This window comes from Colias eurytheme, chromosome 12 (assembly GCF_061535395.1).
Source record: "Colias eurytheme isolate Ceu_HAF_F1 chromosome 12, ilColEury1 Martin Lab GWU primary, whole genome shotgun sequence".
Taxonomy (NCBI): domain Eukaryota; kingdom Metazoa; phylum Arthropoda; class Insecta; order Lepidoptera; family Pieridae; genus Colias; species Colias eurytheme.
Window position 1 is genome coordinate 6,057,676 of NC_142991.1, and position 18,337 is coordinate 6,076,012.

At 37.9% G+C, this 18,337-nt stretch overlaps 1 protein-coding gene across 1 annotated transcript in view; it reads left to right on the top strand.

The window, feature by feature from the left end:
- Window positions 1-13,760, top strand: part of Fife (regulating synaptic membrane exocytosis protein fife) — a 100,721-nt gene extending 86,961 nt beyond the window's left edge. Inside the window, exons 12-20 of the mRNA XM_090108311.1 lie at window positions 561-619; window positions 3,588-3,778; window positions 4,618-4,792; window positions 5,223-5,376; window positions 5,738-5,920; window positions 6,785-6,937; window positions 8,548-8,744; window positions 9,363-9,521; window positions 13,361-13,760. Of these exons, the coding sequence (XP_089964437.1) occupies window positions 561-619; window positions 3,588-3,778; window positions 4,618-4,792; window positions 5,223-5,376; window positions 5,738-5,920; window positions 6,785-6,937; window positions 8,548-8,744; window positions 9,363-9,521; window positions 13,361-13,543 (1,454 nt within the window). The 3' untranslated portion in view covers window positions 13,544-13,760. The remainder of the gene's footprint in view (window positions 1-560; window positions 620-3,587; window positions 3,779-4,617; window positions 4,793-5,222; window positions 5,377-5,737; window positions 5,921-6,784; window positions 6,938-8,547; window positions 8,745-9,362; window positions 9,522-13,360) is intronic.
- The last annotated feature ends 4,577 nt before the right edge of the window (window positions 13,761-18,337 follow it).

The following is an 18,337-nucleotide window of genomic DNA, read 5'->3' on the forward strand; positions in this document are numbered from 1 at the left end:
TACAGCATTTATAACCTTTGCAGAAAAAATATTCATCTCCCGCAGTTATTACTGTGATTTATATTTTGCATTCTAAATAAGTATTTGTGAATGCTCTCTTAGTATTAGAATCTGTCCTGAGACACATCTGAAAAACATTCAATTGATCACAGGCTCATCAATTCTTTATAGGCTTATAGTATCATTAGGATTAGAACTAACGGCTTACTTTGTACATAGATTAGATCTAGCTATACGTTTTGCCAATAGAGTGCCGTAGCTTCAAGCCTAAACTGTTTTAATTGACTATATGCTCCCATCACAGTTCTAGAACGTTCATTAACAAAGTTATAAGATAGTTAACGTATCTATCGCATCTTCAAAGGAAGGAACCATTTTACTCGAAATTTAAGTAAATTGGAATACTTTTATATTTATTAACTAAAGCTTAATGTGTGCTAGATTTTTTTAGTAATAGTATGTTTAAAGATTAATTTCAATATGAAATATGTTCCTGTGACCTTTGACGAAAAATACAGTGAAATGAGGCATTGAGAATAACAAGTTCGTTTGATCCACAGAGCCCGAAACGGACAAATCGCCGTCGTCGCCGACCCGACGGAAATTGCCGAAAACCCCGGTATAATACTCATACAGGCTTTAATTAATCGTGTTTTATATAACTTAATAATATAATATGTGTTGTGACGAGACGTTCCCTCATGAACTGTAGTGACGTCATTCGGTACCTCCTGCGCTTCCCTTCTCTTGTATTAATCTTTTAATAAACTGACTCATATATTGTTTAATCGAATAAGATTTAACCGTAACTGTGTAATAACTATCTCTACTGCTTATCTTTCTAATATATTACAGACTACCGTATAAGTTACCGTATCAGAAAAATATATGTTAATATAGATAATAATTAAGGAATTAAACATAACACTAAAGTTCATCACCATGTTATAATGCAAGTCTAAATAGCTTTTTATAATAAATAAACAGTTCATTTATTTTTCTGATATTTGTTGTTTGTGTTGTAAAAGTGTTGTTACCTACTTACTATTAGAACAAAGCGCAGGAGTCGGTAACCGCTGATCTGCTGTGATACTGTAGCACTAATTGCTCCTACATCTTCCACTCTATTTGTAAGAGAGTAACTGTTTCTATTTACGAATGTAAGTGTGAACCTGTTCGAATTTGTTAAATTTTACTATTTAGATAAAGACTATCTAAGTTTAGTTAAGACGTTTATCTAATTATACTTCACCGTTTGTTTGTTATTTATTGTTATTTGTTACCATTTGTAATACCCGAGTGATGCGTGTGTGAAAAAATTCTACCTATAATTATTTTCAGATTTTTATTTTTTCTATCACCCCACCGATTTAATTTCGGCCCAACGCTAGAAGAACTTTTAGGGAACCATTGACAGTATAGGACCAATAAAAAAATATCAGTAAGTGTAGAGAAAAGCGCCAAGCGCAGTTATAGTGCTGATTAGTAGTGTAGGTTATATACGATCGAGTAATCGATTATTTACTTAGGTAGTACGACGATGTAAATTCTAAAATACTTGCATAGATAAGCTAGATATCGTCGACGCTTAAAAGCTTTAACAGAACATAGTTACAACGACAATCGTTCACAAAAATACAACACCAAAAAAAAATGACAAGATAAAAAAGTGACAAAGTGATAAAGATGAGGATCCAGCGGATCAGAAGCGACAGAAAGGAAGGACCTCGCCGAGGTGAGCCAGTACTCAGTAGCCGCACCCGGGCCGATCCGCCGTCCCGTTTGTTCCGTCTTGCCGCACGTCGTGTACCTCGTCTTGCTGGGGGTCATTGCCGTCATGTCTTATAGCAGCATTATTTCCATCGTGCGAAAGTGATGGCACTACACGACAAGTAAAGTGTTGTCATTTTTCCACCCTGGAAATAATACCGCCTTAAGATATCACGGTAGGGGGCTGGTCTAGCGTAGTGTGATGCACACGTTGCGAGTGGCTCCTCGCTCGCAACTAGACAGTACTCAGTAGGCTTTGGACGGTGGCCGCTAGCGCACCAACCCCTTGAGCGACAGGCGCCCGCTTACTTCGTGATGTCCCACACAGTGTACATACTCGCGCTTCACTCGAATGCTCATTTGGATCTACTCATTGCGATGTGCATGATGTGCCGTGTGCCAATATGTGTTGTCGGCCGACGCCGAGTTCTAATTTCGAATGTGAATCGTCGACAAACGACGATCGTACCTTTCGATATTAACGCTCGATTTTACACAAAGTTAGCGAGCCGACACGAATGATGAAAAATGCGTGCTATTTGTATAACGATGCCAATAGAATATTGTGTGAATGTGAATAATCATGGAACTCGTTTAATGAAATATATGAATTCCATTCAGTACCAAAAAAATAAAGCCAATTGTAGTCAATAGCTGTACCCTTTTATGAAATTGTAGAGTCACATAGTTACATAGATTTCACGATACTTCTTTAGATGCTATACCGATGATGATTGTGGCATTAGATTTAAATGATAACAATAGATAAAGTTTCAAAAAGACAATTCGTCCATAAAACTTTATAAATTTCGGCTTATCAACCGTTCAGCATGATGAAGCTTGATGCATGGCGGACGAAAGCGTCAGATTTTATTCCTTACTTTGTATGGATAGCCTGCGCCCAAAGCATGATATTTTATTTAAAAATACAAGTTAATAATCGAATTATACTTACATATCTAACTCTGAATGATGACATGAATGCATTGCTCTGATCGCACGGATAGAGGCGAGAACGTCTCGTTGACAGATATTCGATAGCTGATGGTTTCTGCATGTTACGACTGAATGGCGCATCCTCCAGAGATAACCGTTCATTTAGATTTTCCTTTATTCCTTCAATTTAGTTTCATTTTGTCCCCTTCCATTATAATTAATTCCACCGAGATTTGTGATGATATCTAGCAGATTAAATTGAAATCCTGCCCTATAAACTAACACTAATATTCCTGCCCAGCAATCATTAGTAACATTGCAATTTTCCATAAAATGGTTTTATTTTTGAAATAATATCTGCTATTCAATAAATACATCTTTAAAACATAAGGGAAAATATTTTAAAACTTTTAATAAAAGACGGAGCAGAAGTTAGCTCCAATGCAATCCTTTTATAATTTCCACAAGATTTCCACGAAGAAGTTCGCCAACCGCGAGAAGTTACTTGTTGATGTTTATTACTGAACAGGAATATAAGTTTTAGTACCTACTCAAATTTTAACGACTTAATATGGGCACTAGAATTACGACTCTTGCTCCAATAGATATAAATGTTCATCCGGAAATTTACAAGATGTGACTGTCGATATAGTACGATTCTAACTTAATAGTGGCTAGGAAGTAACCTTTTCATCAATTTTAAATACAAACGTTGTTTAAATTAGATTAATTGGTTAGAATTAACAGCTTTGACAGAATTTGGCAATATGGCGCTCCTATTCTTATTTGTATCGCCTATTGCCTTTTTCCGAACCACTATGACTTTAGAATCGAACTATACCGTGTACCATACCACGTGTAACACAGTGTTATACACGTAGGAACAGGAGCGAGCGGAACGTGCCAGAGAGCGTCCGCCAGCGCGAGCCCAGTTGCAAGTGTGGTTCGAGTGCGATCTGCGCAAGCTGATCGTGCTGCTCATAGCCGCGGACGATCTGCCGCCGCGCGACCACACGCTCGGATACGGGGATGAGCCAGAAGCGTTCGCGAGGATACGGCTCTTACCGTCGCTGTAAATATGCTTTTTGAACGTCTTATACATTTATTGTGTATCTAAATATTATTCTTTCATAGTTTATTCTGTATCTAGATATAAGTAATTTACTTAGTAAAGCGCCAATACTTCTTTTTCTGTCTGTGTAATGTGCTACAATGGTCATGGTGTAAAATCACTGTTGTAAAATACACAACAATTCTAGTTTAAATCATTTTATTTAGTAACTAGCGGTCCGCCCCGGCTTCGCCCGTGGTACATGTTTACGTTTTCTCTACGTAAGAACCATCCTCGTAACTCAAGGAATATAATAAAAAAAGAATTATCGAAATCGGTTCAGCCGTTCTCGAGTTATGCGCTTACCAACACATTTTGCGATTCATTTTTATATATAAAGAAGAAGTATAGGTATGCTTTTTCAAAATAAAAACTATCATCGATTTGCTAGATATTTCTAGAATAATGCACTCGCAAATATACCTAATGCAGTTTAATTATTATAAAGATTTATGTATAATTTATATTAATAGAATATATTTTTGCATCTACCACTTAACGAGTCAGAATATTTCAAGAAAAATTTCTTCTCGTACAAGTCTGAGAAATTTATATTTAAATTAACATTTTGCTGCTCTTCACAGAAATATTGCATATTTATGTTTCTCTAGGTACCTTGACCTCATTCTACCCATCCCATTCATATAGAAGATAGCTTTAAGAAATTTACGAAATAATTAGGAACTATTAAAACAGCAAATTGCATTTTATAAATGAAGACATATTAACAAGCTACTTTACATCAATATACAACGACACATACATAAAATTCCTCAATAAAAACATTCCCATTTTCGTAGGGAAACCTGTCCACCCGTAGAAACGGACCCAGCGTCCGCATCATGCAGTCCAGTATGGAACGCCACGCTGAGCTTTGGTGGACTGACGGCAGATTTGTTGGCAGGAAGAGCTCTGGAACTGACGCTGTGGGATGCATGCCCGGGGATAGACCCAGTGCTCATTGGGGAGTGCACTGTAAGTGGTTATTTAGCTTTAGAGTACGTACGTGCGACCGCATCTTGCAGTCCAGTATGGAATGCCACGCTGAGCTTTGGTGGTCTGACGGTAGACTTGTTGACGGGTCGAGCGCTCGAGATGACGCTGTGAGACGCCTGCCCGGGGATAGACCCCGTGCTTATTGGGGAGTGTACTGTTAGTGGTTTATTAATTCGTTGTATTTTAAGTAGTTTTATGACATTATAGAGGATTATTTTGTTTCGTGTGTTTGAAAATCAATAAATACCCTATACCACAGACTAATAATAATATACTACCTATACCAATAATAGTGTGTTATTTATTTGAATAATTATTTATCAGTTCATGATTGATAAATTATCAACTCATTTCCCAAACTATAAACATCCGAAAAATACTTAAAATTGCATATTGCCATCTCTCATAGATGGACCTAGAGAAAGCGTTCGCGGAAGAGCGCGCAGTGTGGTGGACGCTAGAAGAGCGCGGAACTCGCTCCGCCAACGCTTCGCCACGCTCGTCTCTATCGGGGGCGCGTGCTTTGCGGCGCGGGGACTTTGCGTCACAGCGATCTGTGTCTGGTGAGTTTTATAGTTATAGAATTATAGATAATATAGTGTAGAGTCTAGTGATCTGTTTGTCGTAAATTACTGTCGAAGTACAATTGCAATATGACGTGTATTTTGAAAAATAAAATAATGTAAATTCTAGGGAGCATCAAAAATACTTCAATCACAAGTTGGAAATCTCGCATAGAGGCATATAAATCTTTGAGCTTACGGCTACTCAAATCTAATTTCAGATCTTTTTCATGTGATAAAATGATCAATTACCTATAACTTATGTTTATGTAGTAACTATCTAGTTTAAAGTGTTTTACATTTATTACTATGTTTTATGAATTTTAATATTTTTACATACAATATTTTTTATGCATTTCAGATGACGTTGATTCGATCGGTGAATGTGCGTCTCTCCTGCACCCAGACCACGCCTGGGTGGGCGGCTCTCGTCGCGGTTCCTCTCAATCTGAAACCCTGGAGGTTGAGGTTTACCAACTGGGCAAGGATTTCTCTCGCTCCCTACCTGGCTCTCGCAGATCCTCCTTCCAACAACAGGATAAAGGTATTTAAGGAAGTATGCCGATACTAGTAAGCGTTGTTATTCTGTGGTATATTGCTTAGAAGGTACGAAATGAAGTGTAGACAATGTAGGCTAAAACGTTGTAATGTGACGTACAAGTATTGTAATGTGTTTGATTAAATTGTAATAGATAACCTCTATGAGTAAGCATACCTACTATTTTCCGATCACAGCTTCTGTTCTGTTTAGCTATTGGGATCTATCTGTTTAAAAAACTTAGGTATATAAGATAGAAGTGTTAAATATGCCAGCAGGGATGCTATAAGCACCTCATGTGTTTGGTATGTTTTGTCTCCGTAAGATTTAACAACGCTAGTTTATAATTTACTTCATGATATTTTGAACTAACGGAAATTGAAAAATTATTCTTTATCTAAAAAATAATCTGTTGAATTGTATGTGAACTATTGGTATTCGTAATCTTACGGTGACACATTTATAAGTTACCATATAATTGTAAAAGCCGTTGGGTAGTTTTAATTTATCTCGTGGGGTTGTAAACTGACGAAAAATTGTGATTTGGTTAAAATAAATTCTCTTGAAAGTTGTTAATTTACGAACATGAGGTTGTAAATCTTACGGTTTAACTTCGATAGAATGTAATCTACCGAAAAATAGTGCGTTAAATTGTAAGCAATTCGGATCACAATTTTTCGACAGTTTGCAATCTCGCGAGATAGATGACCTGTCGGTGTTTACAATTTTACGGTGACGACAATTATAAAATATTTACAAACTGGCGCATTGGGAAGTCGCAGTAACATGTAGAAAACAGAACGAAGTCGCGCGAACGGTTAGTATGAATAGTTGTGCACAAGTGCGCATGTGCAATGGGACGTTGCGCAGATGGCGCGGGCGAGGCGAGCCCGGCGTGCGTGTCGCGGCAGCGGCGCCGCTCCTCGTGCGTGCGCCGCGACCCCGACGACATCCTGCGCTCGCTGCGCGCCGTCAAGGGTGAGCTCGGTCGCACGCTATCGCTCTCTGGCTCCACCGCACGACGTGAGTGTTCCCGCCCCACCCGCGACACGACACCCTCCTCGCCCTCCCCCTCGTCCCTCTCACACGTTACGTCCCCGCATCACATGACTCACTAATTACCGCTGAGGAAATCTACACGTGGCCCATCCGAAGTCGGATCGGTCGATTAAAACATTTTTAATTGATTAAAAGCTCCCAGTTTCATTTAAAACGACCTCATAGTTATTTGTCAGTTATCGATAAAAAGACGACCATTACATATTTTACTCTGTATCGAACCCGACTCATGACCTATCGTATTTATAAGTAATTAAAGATCCGAACCCGCCTCAGGTTAATCATTAAGAGTGTTTGTCAGTATTCTGTAGCTATATACACTTTCCCCAATAGGCCTACCGCCCACCACTAGATAATGCAAACATTGAGGGTACTGACCTGTACTGTTGTGCTCGTTCGGTCGGCGGCGACGGACCGTAAGCACCTCGGTAAGCGAACGTCGGGCCGTGTACACGATCCCTTGTGCCGTCCGAGGGCGGCCGGCCCCCGCGCGCCGTGTGCCCGCGACACGTGGGCGCGGCGGGGGCCGGCGGCTCGTAGTAGCATGGGTCATACATTGCTTGCGCGCCGGCCGCGCCCGCACCGTTGAATGTGGCTGCGCCCGATGCTTCTCATCACTTCACTGTGTCTGTTCTGTCCTGTCCTGACGCATGCCCCGTTGCGGGCGATCACGCTCACTTCATCCGTTTCTGTGTTCCGTCTCCTCGGCTACCCGTCTACGTTCATGTCGATGGCATCGTATCGCCTAGGTTAAATAAAGAACTTCATCACCTTCGCGAATATCATTCATTGTTTGAACCGCATACTATTAGACTTCTTGTACATACCTTGCGTAGGTCGTAGTTGGTCACACAGTAAGGGGCCTCCCCGAGCGCGCGAGGGCGCCGCGTAGGTCGCGGGCGCGCATGCCGTAGCGCACTCCGGCCGTCGCATGACAATACTTCTCTAACACCTCGACCTTACCTTACGATCAATGGCTGCTCATGACACGGAATGCTTACCATCGTAATGAATCGGAGACTGCTTTGAGCGACTATTAGAGCCTCGGAAACACTCTTGGCTGCACTCGTTGATATGCTTCTTCTTTCATGTATGTGTTTAGGTAAAATACCGATTGAGATCTATGTATTTAAAGAGACCGTAAACATTGGCACGAAGCTGTTTGACGTGCTTATTGTGTGTTTATTATAAATGTTCGATTGAATGGTTCATTATTATTATTTTGTTGTATCGTTGTAATGTGTATGAACAGAACGATGAATTCGTCAATCTCACGACGTTGCCCGTCGGGTGGGGACATTGATATGAAAATAATTTTTATTTATTTTAAAACGCGCTAAAATCTCTTTATCGTGCCATAGTATCCGTCCTCTATAACAATTATGGTAGATAAGAGATTTCTTAACGTTTGTAAAATTTAAAAATTGAGAAAATTAACGTTAAAACCTTCTTCATAATTTTTGAGAAAGTTTGAAAGTTAAAAAACTAAAATTGTTGAATCCGCATACATTTTTGTATCAATGTACCCAATGGGGGGTGTGCGGCGCGGTGGGGCATGACGGTGACGTGCGCAGGTACGGCGACGGGGCGCAAGGGCAGCATGTGGGCGGCCGTGCCCGCGGCGGGCGCGTGCGGCGCGCTGCCCGCGGACGGCGCGGGCGGCGTGCCGCTCGGCCCGGGCCAGCTGCCGCCGCGCGCCGCCGCCCTGCCGCCCCTGCACGCGGAGATCAACATCAGCATCATCATGATCAAGGGACAGTTGGAGCTGGAGGTACGATTGGGATCGGTTTTATTTGATAATTTTTTAAAATATTATAAAGAGGAAAGGTTTGTATGTATGTATGTATGTATGGTTTTCACGCCTAAACTACTGGACCGATTTTGATGAAATTTGGCACAGATAATCTTTAGACCCTGAGAAAGAACATAGGCTACCTTTTATTGCGAAATATGTGCCACGAGCGAAGCCGGGGCGGACCGCTAGTATTTTATAATGACGAAATGATTACAGGTAAATTATGTTTACAGATGTCTATAGTAAAGTAAATTTGACTTAACAGATGACTATAAACACATTGACACCTTTTTTATGTGTATCAATGTGCTTCTGTTTAATCGAAATAGTAAACATTTGTGTAGAAATTGAATTGAATCGACATGTAGAAAAGTTACTGCTAACAGTGCTAACGTGTTAATGGCAAAACTGCGTTTTGTAGAGTTAAAAAATAAAGAATAACAAAAGTTTCAATATTGTACATCAACTGAATACGAGACTCTTTGAAATGCCTGAAAAATGTTATAATAGTCATCTGTAAACACAATTTACTTGTAATATTTCCATATCATCAAATAGCATCATCTTCATTTATTATTAACACGTACGATACAGGTTTCCCACGCCCGTCGCGTGTACGGCGTGAACGGCGAGGTGCCCGACTCGTACGTGAAGTGTTACCTGCGCGACGGCGACAAGTGGCTCCACAAGCGCAAGACGCGCGTCGTGCGTCGCACCACGGAGCCGCACTTCAAGCAGACGCTCAAGTATCAGGTGGGATATACCTTTGTTACAAAATATACTAGTACGGGAGCCAGGAACAGATTTTATGACCAAGTTCCTCTCAAGCGGTAATTAGTAAAATGCATCAAAGTATAGTATTATGAAGCCTCGTGAACGTCAGCTGGAGCTCGGTTGGGGGGAAGAGCGGTTGTAGCCTCCCGTATCAGCTGACGGTTTTTCCACCAAGATACGGCCAGCTGACCTATATATTTATCCACAGTTACATATAAGCTATCATCAGGTAAATTTTTGTTTGAGAGGAAATCACGGAAAATAAATTTTTCTTTAAATTTAACTTTCATGTTCGAGACACCAGCTGACGTATAATACACCATGTTGTAACCAGCTGATTATTTTTTTTCGTTGAGATATTGGGTTAGCTACAATTTGACAAATTTTTAGCTGAGAGGAAATGAATGAATGAATGTATTTTTTTTCCTACGTGCGTGGGAGGCTACAACCGCTCACCCCCCCAACCGAGCGCCAGCTGACGTTCACGAGGCTTTATAATACTATACTCTGATGCTTCTGACGAATTATCTCTTGAGAGGAAATAATGAACCCAATTTGCACCTGGCTCCCTAACCATACATTTTCTAATGTCTAATCAAAATTCTAATTCTAATAATGTTGCGTGATGTTTCATTATTTAATGTGTAAAAGTCTGTTTTTAACGCCCATTTAGGAATTATTATAATTTTGTTCATTTTAAACTAAATAATAAATTAAAATATTATATATATATATATATATATATATATATATATATATATATATATATATATATCCCTCAAACAAACAGCCGTCCTCTGAAGACAAAAATGCATTTAAACTGGCGTCCACCTGCTTTTGGCGTCCGAATACTGGACGCCACTTTGATAGCCAGTGGCATTTACGTCCTATTGGTCCTGACAAACCGTAGGACAAATATCGATAGATGCCAAAATATCGCTTAAATGGCTGCAATAATATATTAAAAAGTTCCAGAAAAAATCTTAGCGCAGATGAGGCGCTGCTATCGCGCGTATATTTACAGTCGTATAACTTGGAGATTTCCTGACTCCGACTCCGCGTATTTGGCGTCCACAACTGCGACGTTGCCAGCTCGTTCGCAACAATAGATCACAATCATAATATTTACCACTGACTGCAATTATAACAATATATTCGCCGTAGGAGGTGTACGCGTTGCGTATCATTAGGAGCCCGAGTTTATTTAAAAACTTTTAAAAAGTCAGTGAAAGTTTCAAAAAAAAATACGTGCACTTACTGGATTTTTTTTTAACAGAATACTTGAGGCGTGATCTACAATCGATATAGAAGCCAAAAATATAGTTTTTAGAATTTTTGTCTGTTTGTCTGTATGTACGTCCGGGATAAACTCATGCATGGATTTACTTGAAATTATGCATGAATATTACTAAGAGGTCGGGTCAGGCTATAGGCTACATATTATCAAGCTATCACCTACGGGGCAGAAGAGTTCGTTTGTTTGGTTGAACGCGCTAATCTCAGGAACTACTAGTACGATTTGATTGATTTGATTCTTTCAGTGTTGGATAGCTCATTTATTGAGGAAGTCTATAAGCTATATAATATCACGCTAAAGCTAATAGGAGTGGAGCAGTTATGAAAAATGTTACCAAATTGGAGGAAATTTAAGCGACGGTAGCGGAACAGTAGTGTTTATCGTGGGTGAAATTCTTTATAAGCCATAAGATTTAAAGCGAAAAGACCACGATCGTAACTTTCAGTTAAAATATCAACATCCATACTATATTATTAATATTATAAATGCAAAGGTAACTCTGTCTGTCTGTCTGTTACTCAATCACGCCTAAACTACTGAACCAATTTTCATGAAATTTGGAATGGAGATATTTTGATACCCGAGAAAGGACATAGGCTACTTTTTATCCCGGGAAAATGACGAAATCCCGTAAATCCCACGGGAACGGGAACTATGCGGGTTTTTCTTTGACTGCGCGGGCGAAGCCGCGGGCGGAAACCTAGTAGTAAATATGTTTATATTGAACGGACGTACAATAGCTTTATACGGACGGCCAATAGCTATATATACGGACGTCCAATTGCTATATACGAATGTTCAATTCAAATCTAGTGGGATATTCTCAAAATCTCTCTTCTTCACTCTAAAAATATATCTTCCTACTAAATGCCAATAATTCCCATTGATCCCGGAAAATCTGTGGGGACAAATGAGAATAATCCAATATGGTGCAAGAGATGCAACACGATTGGTAACAGTATTTCCATCATACAGTAGCTTGTAGCCAAACAGTACTGCCTTAAATAGTAAATTATCCCTCAATCGTAGTTCGAAGCGTGTCGAGGGGTTTCATCCTTTCATTGTGGATATCCCTAACATTCGAACTCGTCGCTTCGAGTCTTCTTTCATAATTAAAACAGCCAAACAATGGAATTCACTCCCTACCACTATTTTTCCTGAGCAATACAACCTGGACCTCTTCAAAGCTAGGGTGAATACTGAATAGGCTTCTCCTAGGCAGACGTGTACCCAAGTAGACCACATCGTCGTTTTTACTCAGGTGGGATTGTGGTCAAACGATGGCCTATCGATTATAAAAAAAAAATGTGTGCGTGTACTAGTGTACACACGTAAGAAGTGAAACTTCTTTATGACCTTATTTTTCAAAAAATAATTTACTATATGCAACTTTACAGAAATACGTCGAATCACGCGTGGTAGGCATAAGAAGATGGCGCGTAACGAAAAAATGTTACACTACATTTTTTTCCCACCCCAATAAAGAAGTTTCACTTCAAAAAAAATAGTGCCACATTTTTACAATTAAAGTAGCCAGGTTATTTAACGTCCGTATATAGCTATTAGGCATCCGTATATAGATATTGGACGTCCGTATATAATATTTGACGTCCATATATAATATTGGTTCACAAATAAAGTTATTACCTACCTAATTGTCTTATAAAAAAATAGACTAGATAAACATGTACATAATTATATGCTTGTTATTTTAGCAACTACCTGCGATTTTTCATGTAAAAATTACAGACATGAGCTTAATTTTCTTTCTCTTATTATAAACTACATATTTGTGTACTAAACTTTATCAAAATCCATTGTTACTTAGTTGTGTAGATAGATAATAATAAATGATATAAAAATAATGTGCATCCGTATATGTATAGATCTTACGAAATTAGTATAAATGAAAAGACAAGCGTTGATAAAAGAAACCGAAATCTGGCAACGTCGCACTCACAAAATATGCCGTTCATGCTATGAGGACGCTAGATAGTCGATGCGATAGATAAATCACGATCAATATATCCAGGACGCCTATAATTTATGAGCATGGTTCGGGGTTCAAAAATGTTGCGGCACGAACGCAAGAAGAATATCGCGAAAAATTAAATTATTCGAAAATGACGTACCCCACGGAGCTGGCTATCGAAAAACTAAGCAATATTCATTAACACATGTTAAAAAAAGCAAGGGGAACTGGGGGACGTCGTAATGATGCACGACGTGCATGACGCCAAAAAGATTGTATGATGTAAATATATATATATATATATATATATATATATATATATATTATATTAGGTAAATTATTTACCCTCATTCATTGGTTTTCACTTACATTCAATATGTGTTTAAGGTGTTTAAAAATCTTTTAATAACTTACAGAATAAGTTTAATAATTTATTTGAAAATTTTCAAGACTTTTTTTTTCATAGGTATATTATGTGTCATTTTAACCAATAACATAAGCTGTAAATCTATCCTTCAAATAATAACAACAAGCATGTGCACTGTGCAGGCGAGCGAGTCGCTCGGGCGCATCCTAGTGGTGATGCTGTGGCAGCGCTGCGGCGGGTTCGAGCACAACCTGGCGCTGGGCGGCGCCGAGATCTGCCTCGACAAGCTCACGCTGCCGCAGCGCACGTACGGCTGGTACCCGCTGTTCCCCGCCACCTCGCTCGCGTGCGACTCGCCCGACTGATCCCGCGAGCCGTCGCCCGAGCGCGCCCACGACTAGCCGGCCACTCGCGCTAGCCGCTGGCCGCCGCCCGCGACGGCACCCGCTCTGCCCCAACGTGTCCCTTGTAGTGATGTGCTGACGACTGTGCGCCGCGTCGGTCGCTCTTCTGTTAGGTCTGTCTTTGGCTCAGTAGTGACCGTCGCCCCTTCCGTCGGCCGACGCGCGAGCACCCCAGTCGAGGAGCTTACGATTCCGCTTTGATGCGTATTACATACATATTACTATGTTGTATTATTGGTAACGCCATAAATCGAAGTGGCTGTCGAGCGAAACGCTTTAACGGCAGCTCGTATCCATTATGCTGAACGCTGTGTAATAAATAATGTTCAAAATGCAGACCTGCGATGCAAACGGTTTTGTTCCAGAGCTACTTCGATATTTTGCGAGATTTGTAATAGGTATTAAAATATTATATACAATTTGTAGAGATTTTATATGTTGTATAGTAGCTTCGTAATATACCTACTATTTATATCTATCGAAACTTTCCGTTTTATAGTAATCGGTGACGAATGTGACTTTACATATTTTGTAAATTGTTTTTAGCAAAAAAACTTCTTTCCTTCACATAATTGTGTAGCAAATGTTGACTTAAAATGAAAGTTCGCCGATCTTATTAATGTCAGTAGTTATTTGTAATGTGAATGTTTTCATCTGAAATAATGACCCCAACTTCGACACTTTGCCTTATACGACTTATAGATGTGTTAAGTGAAGTGGTAGCGAGTAAGTGCATCTAGGTACTATTCTTCCAAGGTTGTGCTTTAGTGAATTTTCCCTGAATGACTAATCTACCTACACTCTAGATGTCTCGTTTCTTCGTGTCAAAATATTATCTATAACTGTAAATATAAATTATTTTTCAAAATTTTCTACGCACAACTACTTTCGTGATAACAATATGATATCGGCCTTTTTATACTCTTTAGAGAAATAGTGTCATTTCACATCACTTAATTACGTCTTTGTACCAGTTACGAATATATTTAAAATCTCCATTATAAAATATCTTCATGTATTCATATTATATGTGTGTAGATGGACGAATCATGTACTTCTTAATGGTAAAACCATAATATTTAAAATTATATGTGTTAAGAAGGATATAAGTATATTATAGAAAAAGTATAAATTATAAGAAAAGGTAGATTGTCGTCGCAGCACTTTGTAGAGAGATGAGAGACGCTCGTTGTACAAACATGCTGCAGGCCTAGAGAATAATATCTTATATTTGTCAAAGATTATTTATATCGGTGTTAGCTACAAATTACATATCTGTCAATGAAATATTATATTATAGAAATAATATATCACCCAATTCTGTGTTCTTCCAATGCTTAGAGACTCGCTTGACAATATTTTCTTAATGTGCCGAAAAATGCACCTATATCTATCGACTACTTTATGTACAAATGTATATCATATACTTTCAGCAATAAAAATCTACTTATATTAAACCTTACTAACTTGCCTTTCTAGCATAATATTCTTATAAGGGAGTTTGTAGTGATGTCATATCAGCTCATCCTTGACTACATTTATTTCTTCTAGACGATTTCAATACAAAACATACAACCCGTCCTTACAAAGCGCAACGCTCAGGGCTATTAAATATTAACGGCGGTAAAATTCCAACATTCCACCTAGCCTTCCAGGAATTGTCTAAAATTCCTAGGCAATATATACAATTCCGCTAACACATTTTTACACTAAAAATGTACATTTCCTTTTTCTTTTTAGGAAATGTAATTCCTAGGATATGTGTCTTATATAATTTATTTTACACATTTCTAAACGATTTTAGGAATTACATCCATTTCCTAGGAATTGTATTTTATGACGAATTTAGTGCATTTCCGGTAACATATACGTAATAATAATATGTTTGCTCACATCTCATAATCATCAGAAATTAAATATAACCTCAATTCATTGATATCATGAACAAACGTTCCAAAATACATTTTTCAAAGACTTGAATTTGTTTTAAACAATAATTCCTCTAATATCAAAAAAGTAATATAATGGTATTGATATTTTTACTATTTTTCAAAATACTCGAAGACGTTTAGAATATAACTATTACCTATATTAAATATATTTTAGCGAAACATTTCTAGTGAAATTAAAAGAAAGAAACTTTGCCAAAAAAAGCTCAAGCGCGAAAGCGCTTAGGGAACAATATGATATTGGGGTCTCAGAAAAAATGAAAGTAATAAAATTAGATCTTGTTTTTTTTTTGTAACCATCACTTTTTTAATGCAATTAAATCATATAAATATTAAAAATTATTTAAGTATATGACAATAAGATATTATTTGGATATACTAACGTCAGTAACATTTTATTAAGATACAAAGAACAACTCAAGCGCGGATCCAGGGGGGGGGTCACGGGGTCATGACCCCCCCCTGGGCTAGGTCCACGACCTAAGTGGACCACTAATTTAATATTAACTTTTTTAAATTAACAAATTAATACTGTTCAATAAGATGTTTTTATTGAATTTTGAGACATAAAAGTAATATAGAACAATGAAATTAATTACAAACGGTAACGGAAGAGAATATAACAAAAATTATAGAAAAAGTTTATTAGGGTCGACCTGTGGTCGTAATTTAAGGACAAATAACAGGTTTTTCGATTTTAAAAAAAAAACTATAACTGCGGAATAAAGTGTAGTAAAAAAGTAAAGTTGTATGTAATTATTTTTTTTTCTACAACTTTTGCTGTTACACTTTTCACACAAAACCTCAAATATCGAAATATCCCAGTTCGTGTATAAGACATAAAATAGCAATTTTTTTTTAAATGAACAATAGAAAATACTGTCAAATTAAAACAAAAAATCGGCCAAGTGCGCGTCGGACTCGCGCACCGAGGACTCCGAGCAAACATATTTTTTCATTATGTTGTATCTTACAATTTTGTTTAAAGGATTTTTTTCTTTATCTGTGCTTGTAAGTGCTTAAGTCGTTGCTTTTAACCAAATTTCAAGACTGTGTTCACGGGAAGTACCTTGTAGGTTTTGATTGATGATTCCCTTGCAAGTAGTTGCGAATTACAGAATATGCGGCTCTAATTGCTTTTTCTTCAGATTGCGTTGACATAGAATTTGAATTAAATAACAGATTTAAGTTATTATAGACCTGAGTTCTGATGTGAATATCAATTAAATACATGTAGACGTTCATGAGTAAAGGGATTGTAAGTTTAAAATTATTTAAAAAATATATTTTTATTTAATTTAATTAAATAATTAGGGTTTTCGCAGTTATTACTACATCTGTGCTATAACACGATATTTTTTACTCAATTTCAAGACTGTGTTTACGGGACAGGGTGCTCCCTGCAGGTATTGATTCCCTTGCTAATGTCGAAATCCTACGGTCTACGGTCCCTTGATGCTGTGAAAAATTCAAACGTTTTAGCCAACGCAATCAAAAGATGCAGCTGTAATTGCTGAAATTTTTCGACACTCCCTAAGAAATCAAAACCTACAGGGTAGTAAATTTAGTACAATCAAACGTCTTATAACGCAGACTAGCTTACCGCCCGCGGCTTCGCCCGCTTTCTCTAGAACCTTATAAATAATATACTATTCATCTTGGATCACTCTATCTTTAAAAAAACTGCATCGAAATTCGTTGCGTAGTTTTAAAGATTTATTTGTTTACTAATTGCGAAAAGCATGAATTTTTCCTTAGATTATAATATAAAAAAACAATATTTTAAAAATTTTTTAACTTACAACCCTGTTACTCATGAACGCTGACATATATTAACTTGATATTCATACCAAAAACTCAAGTCTATAATACCTTTACGCTATAATAAAATCAAACTTCTATGTCAACGAATCAGAAGATACAGCCGTAAATGCCGAAAAATTTCGCAAATTTCGACATTCGCAAGGGAATCAAAACTCAAAACCTACAGGGTACCTTCCGTAAACTCAGAATCTTGAAATTCGGTACAAAGCAACATCTTATAGTACTGATACAGGAATAATTGCAAAAAATATATATTTTTCAAGTTTGTCTGCCTATCAAGACCCTTTTTCTCAGGAACGCGTGGAGGTATCAATCTGAAATTCATACCGAATACTCAAATCTACGGTTCCTTATAGCTGTGAAAAAATCAAACTTATAAGCCAACGCAATCAAAAGATACAGCCGTTTATGCCGTAAATTATCGCAAATTTCGACATTATCGCAAGGGAATCAAAATCTATAGGTATTGTACTACTTCCTGTGAACACAGAGTTCTGAAATTTGGTTAAAAGCAATGTCAGCACAGATGGAGGAAAAATTGCTAAAACATACATTTCATGCTTATCAACATTCGCAAGTGTTGCCAGGAATCAAAACCTACAGGGTACTTCCCGTGAACACAGAATCTTTATTTAATAGAAACTTACGTCTTATAGCACAGATAAAGGAAAAATTGCAAAAAGCATAAATTTAATTTTAAAGCATAAAAAAAAATTTGTACGGAACTCTTGGTTCGCCAATCCGACTCGCACTTGACCAATTTTTTTAAAATCTACGTATCAATTAAATTACCAAAATATAGCTTTTGAAAATTGACCACGTCTATGTGACCCCCCCCTGGCACTAAAGCTGGATCCGCCCTTGGAACAACTCCAACGGTCCCTTTATTCTAAAGCCTAAAAGTAACTTAAATCACATATTTTTATGAACGAGACAATTTATCTAAAACCATCCCTTGTAGACTTGTAGATGGACCGTAAAC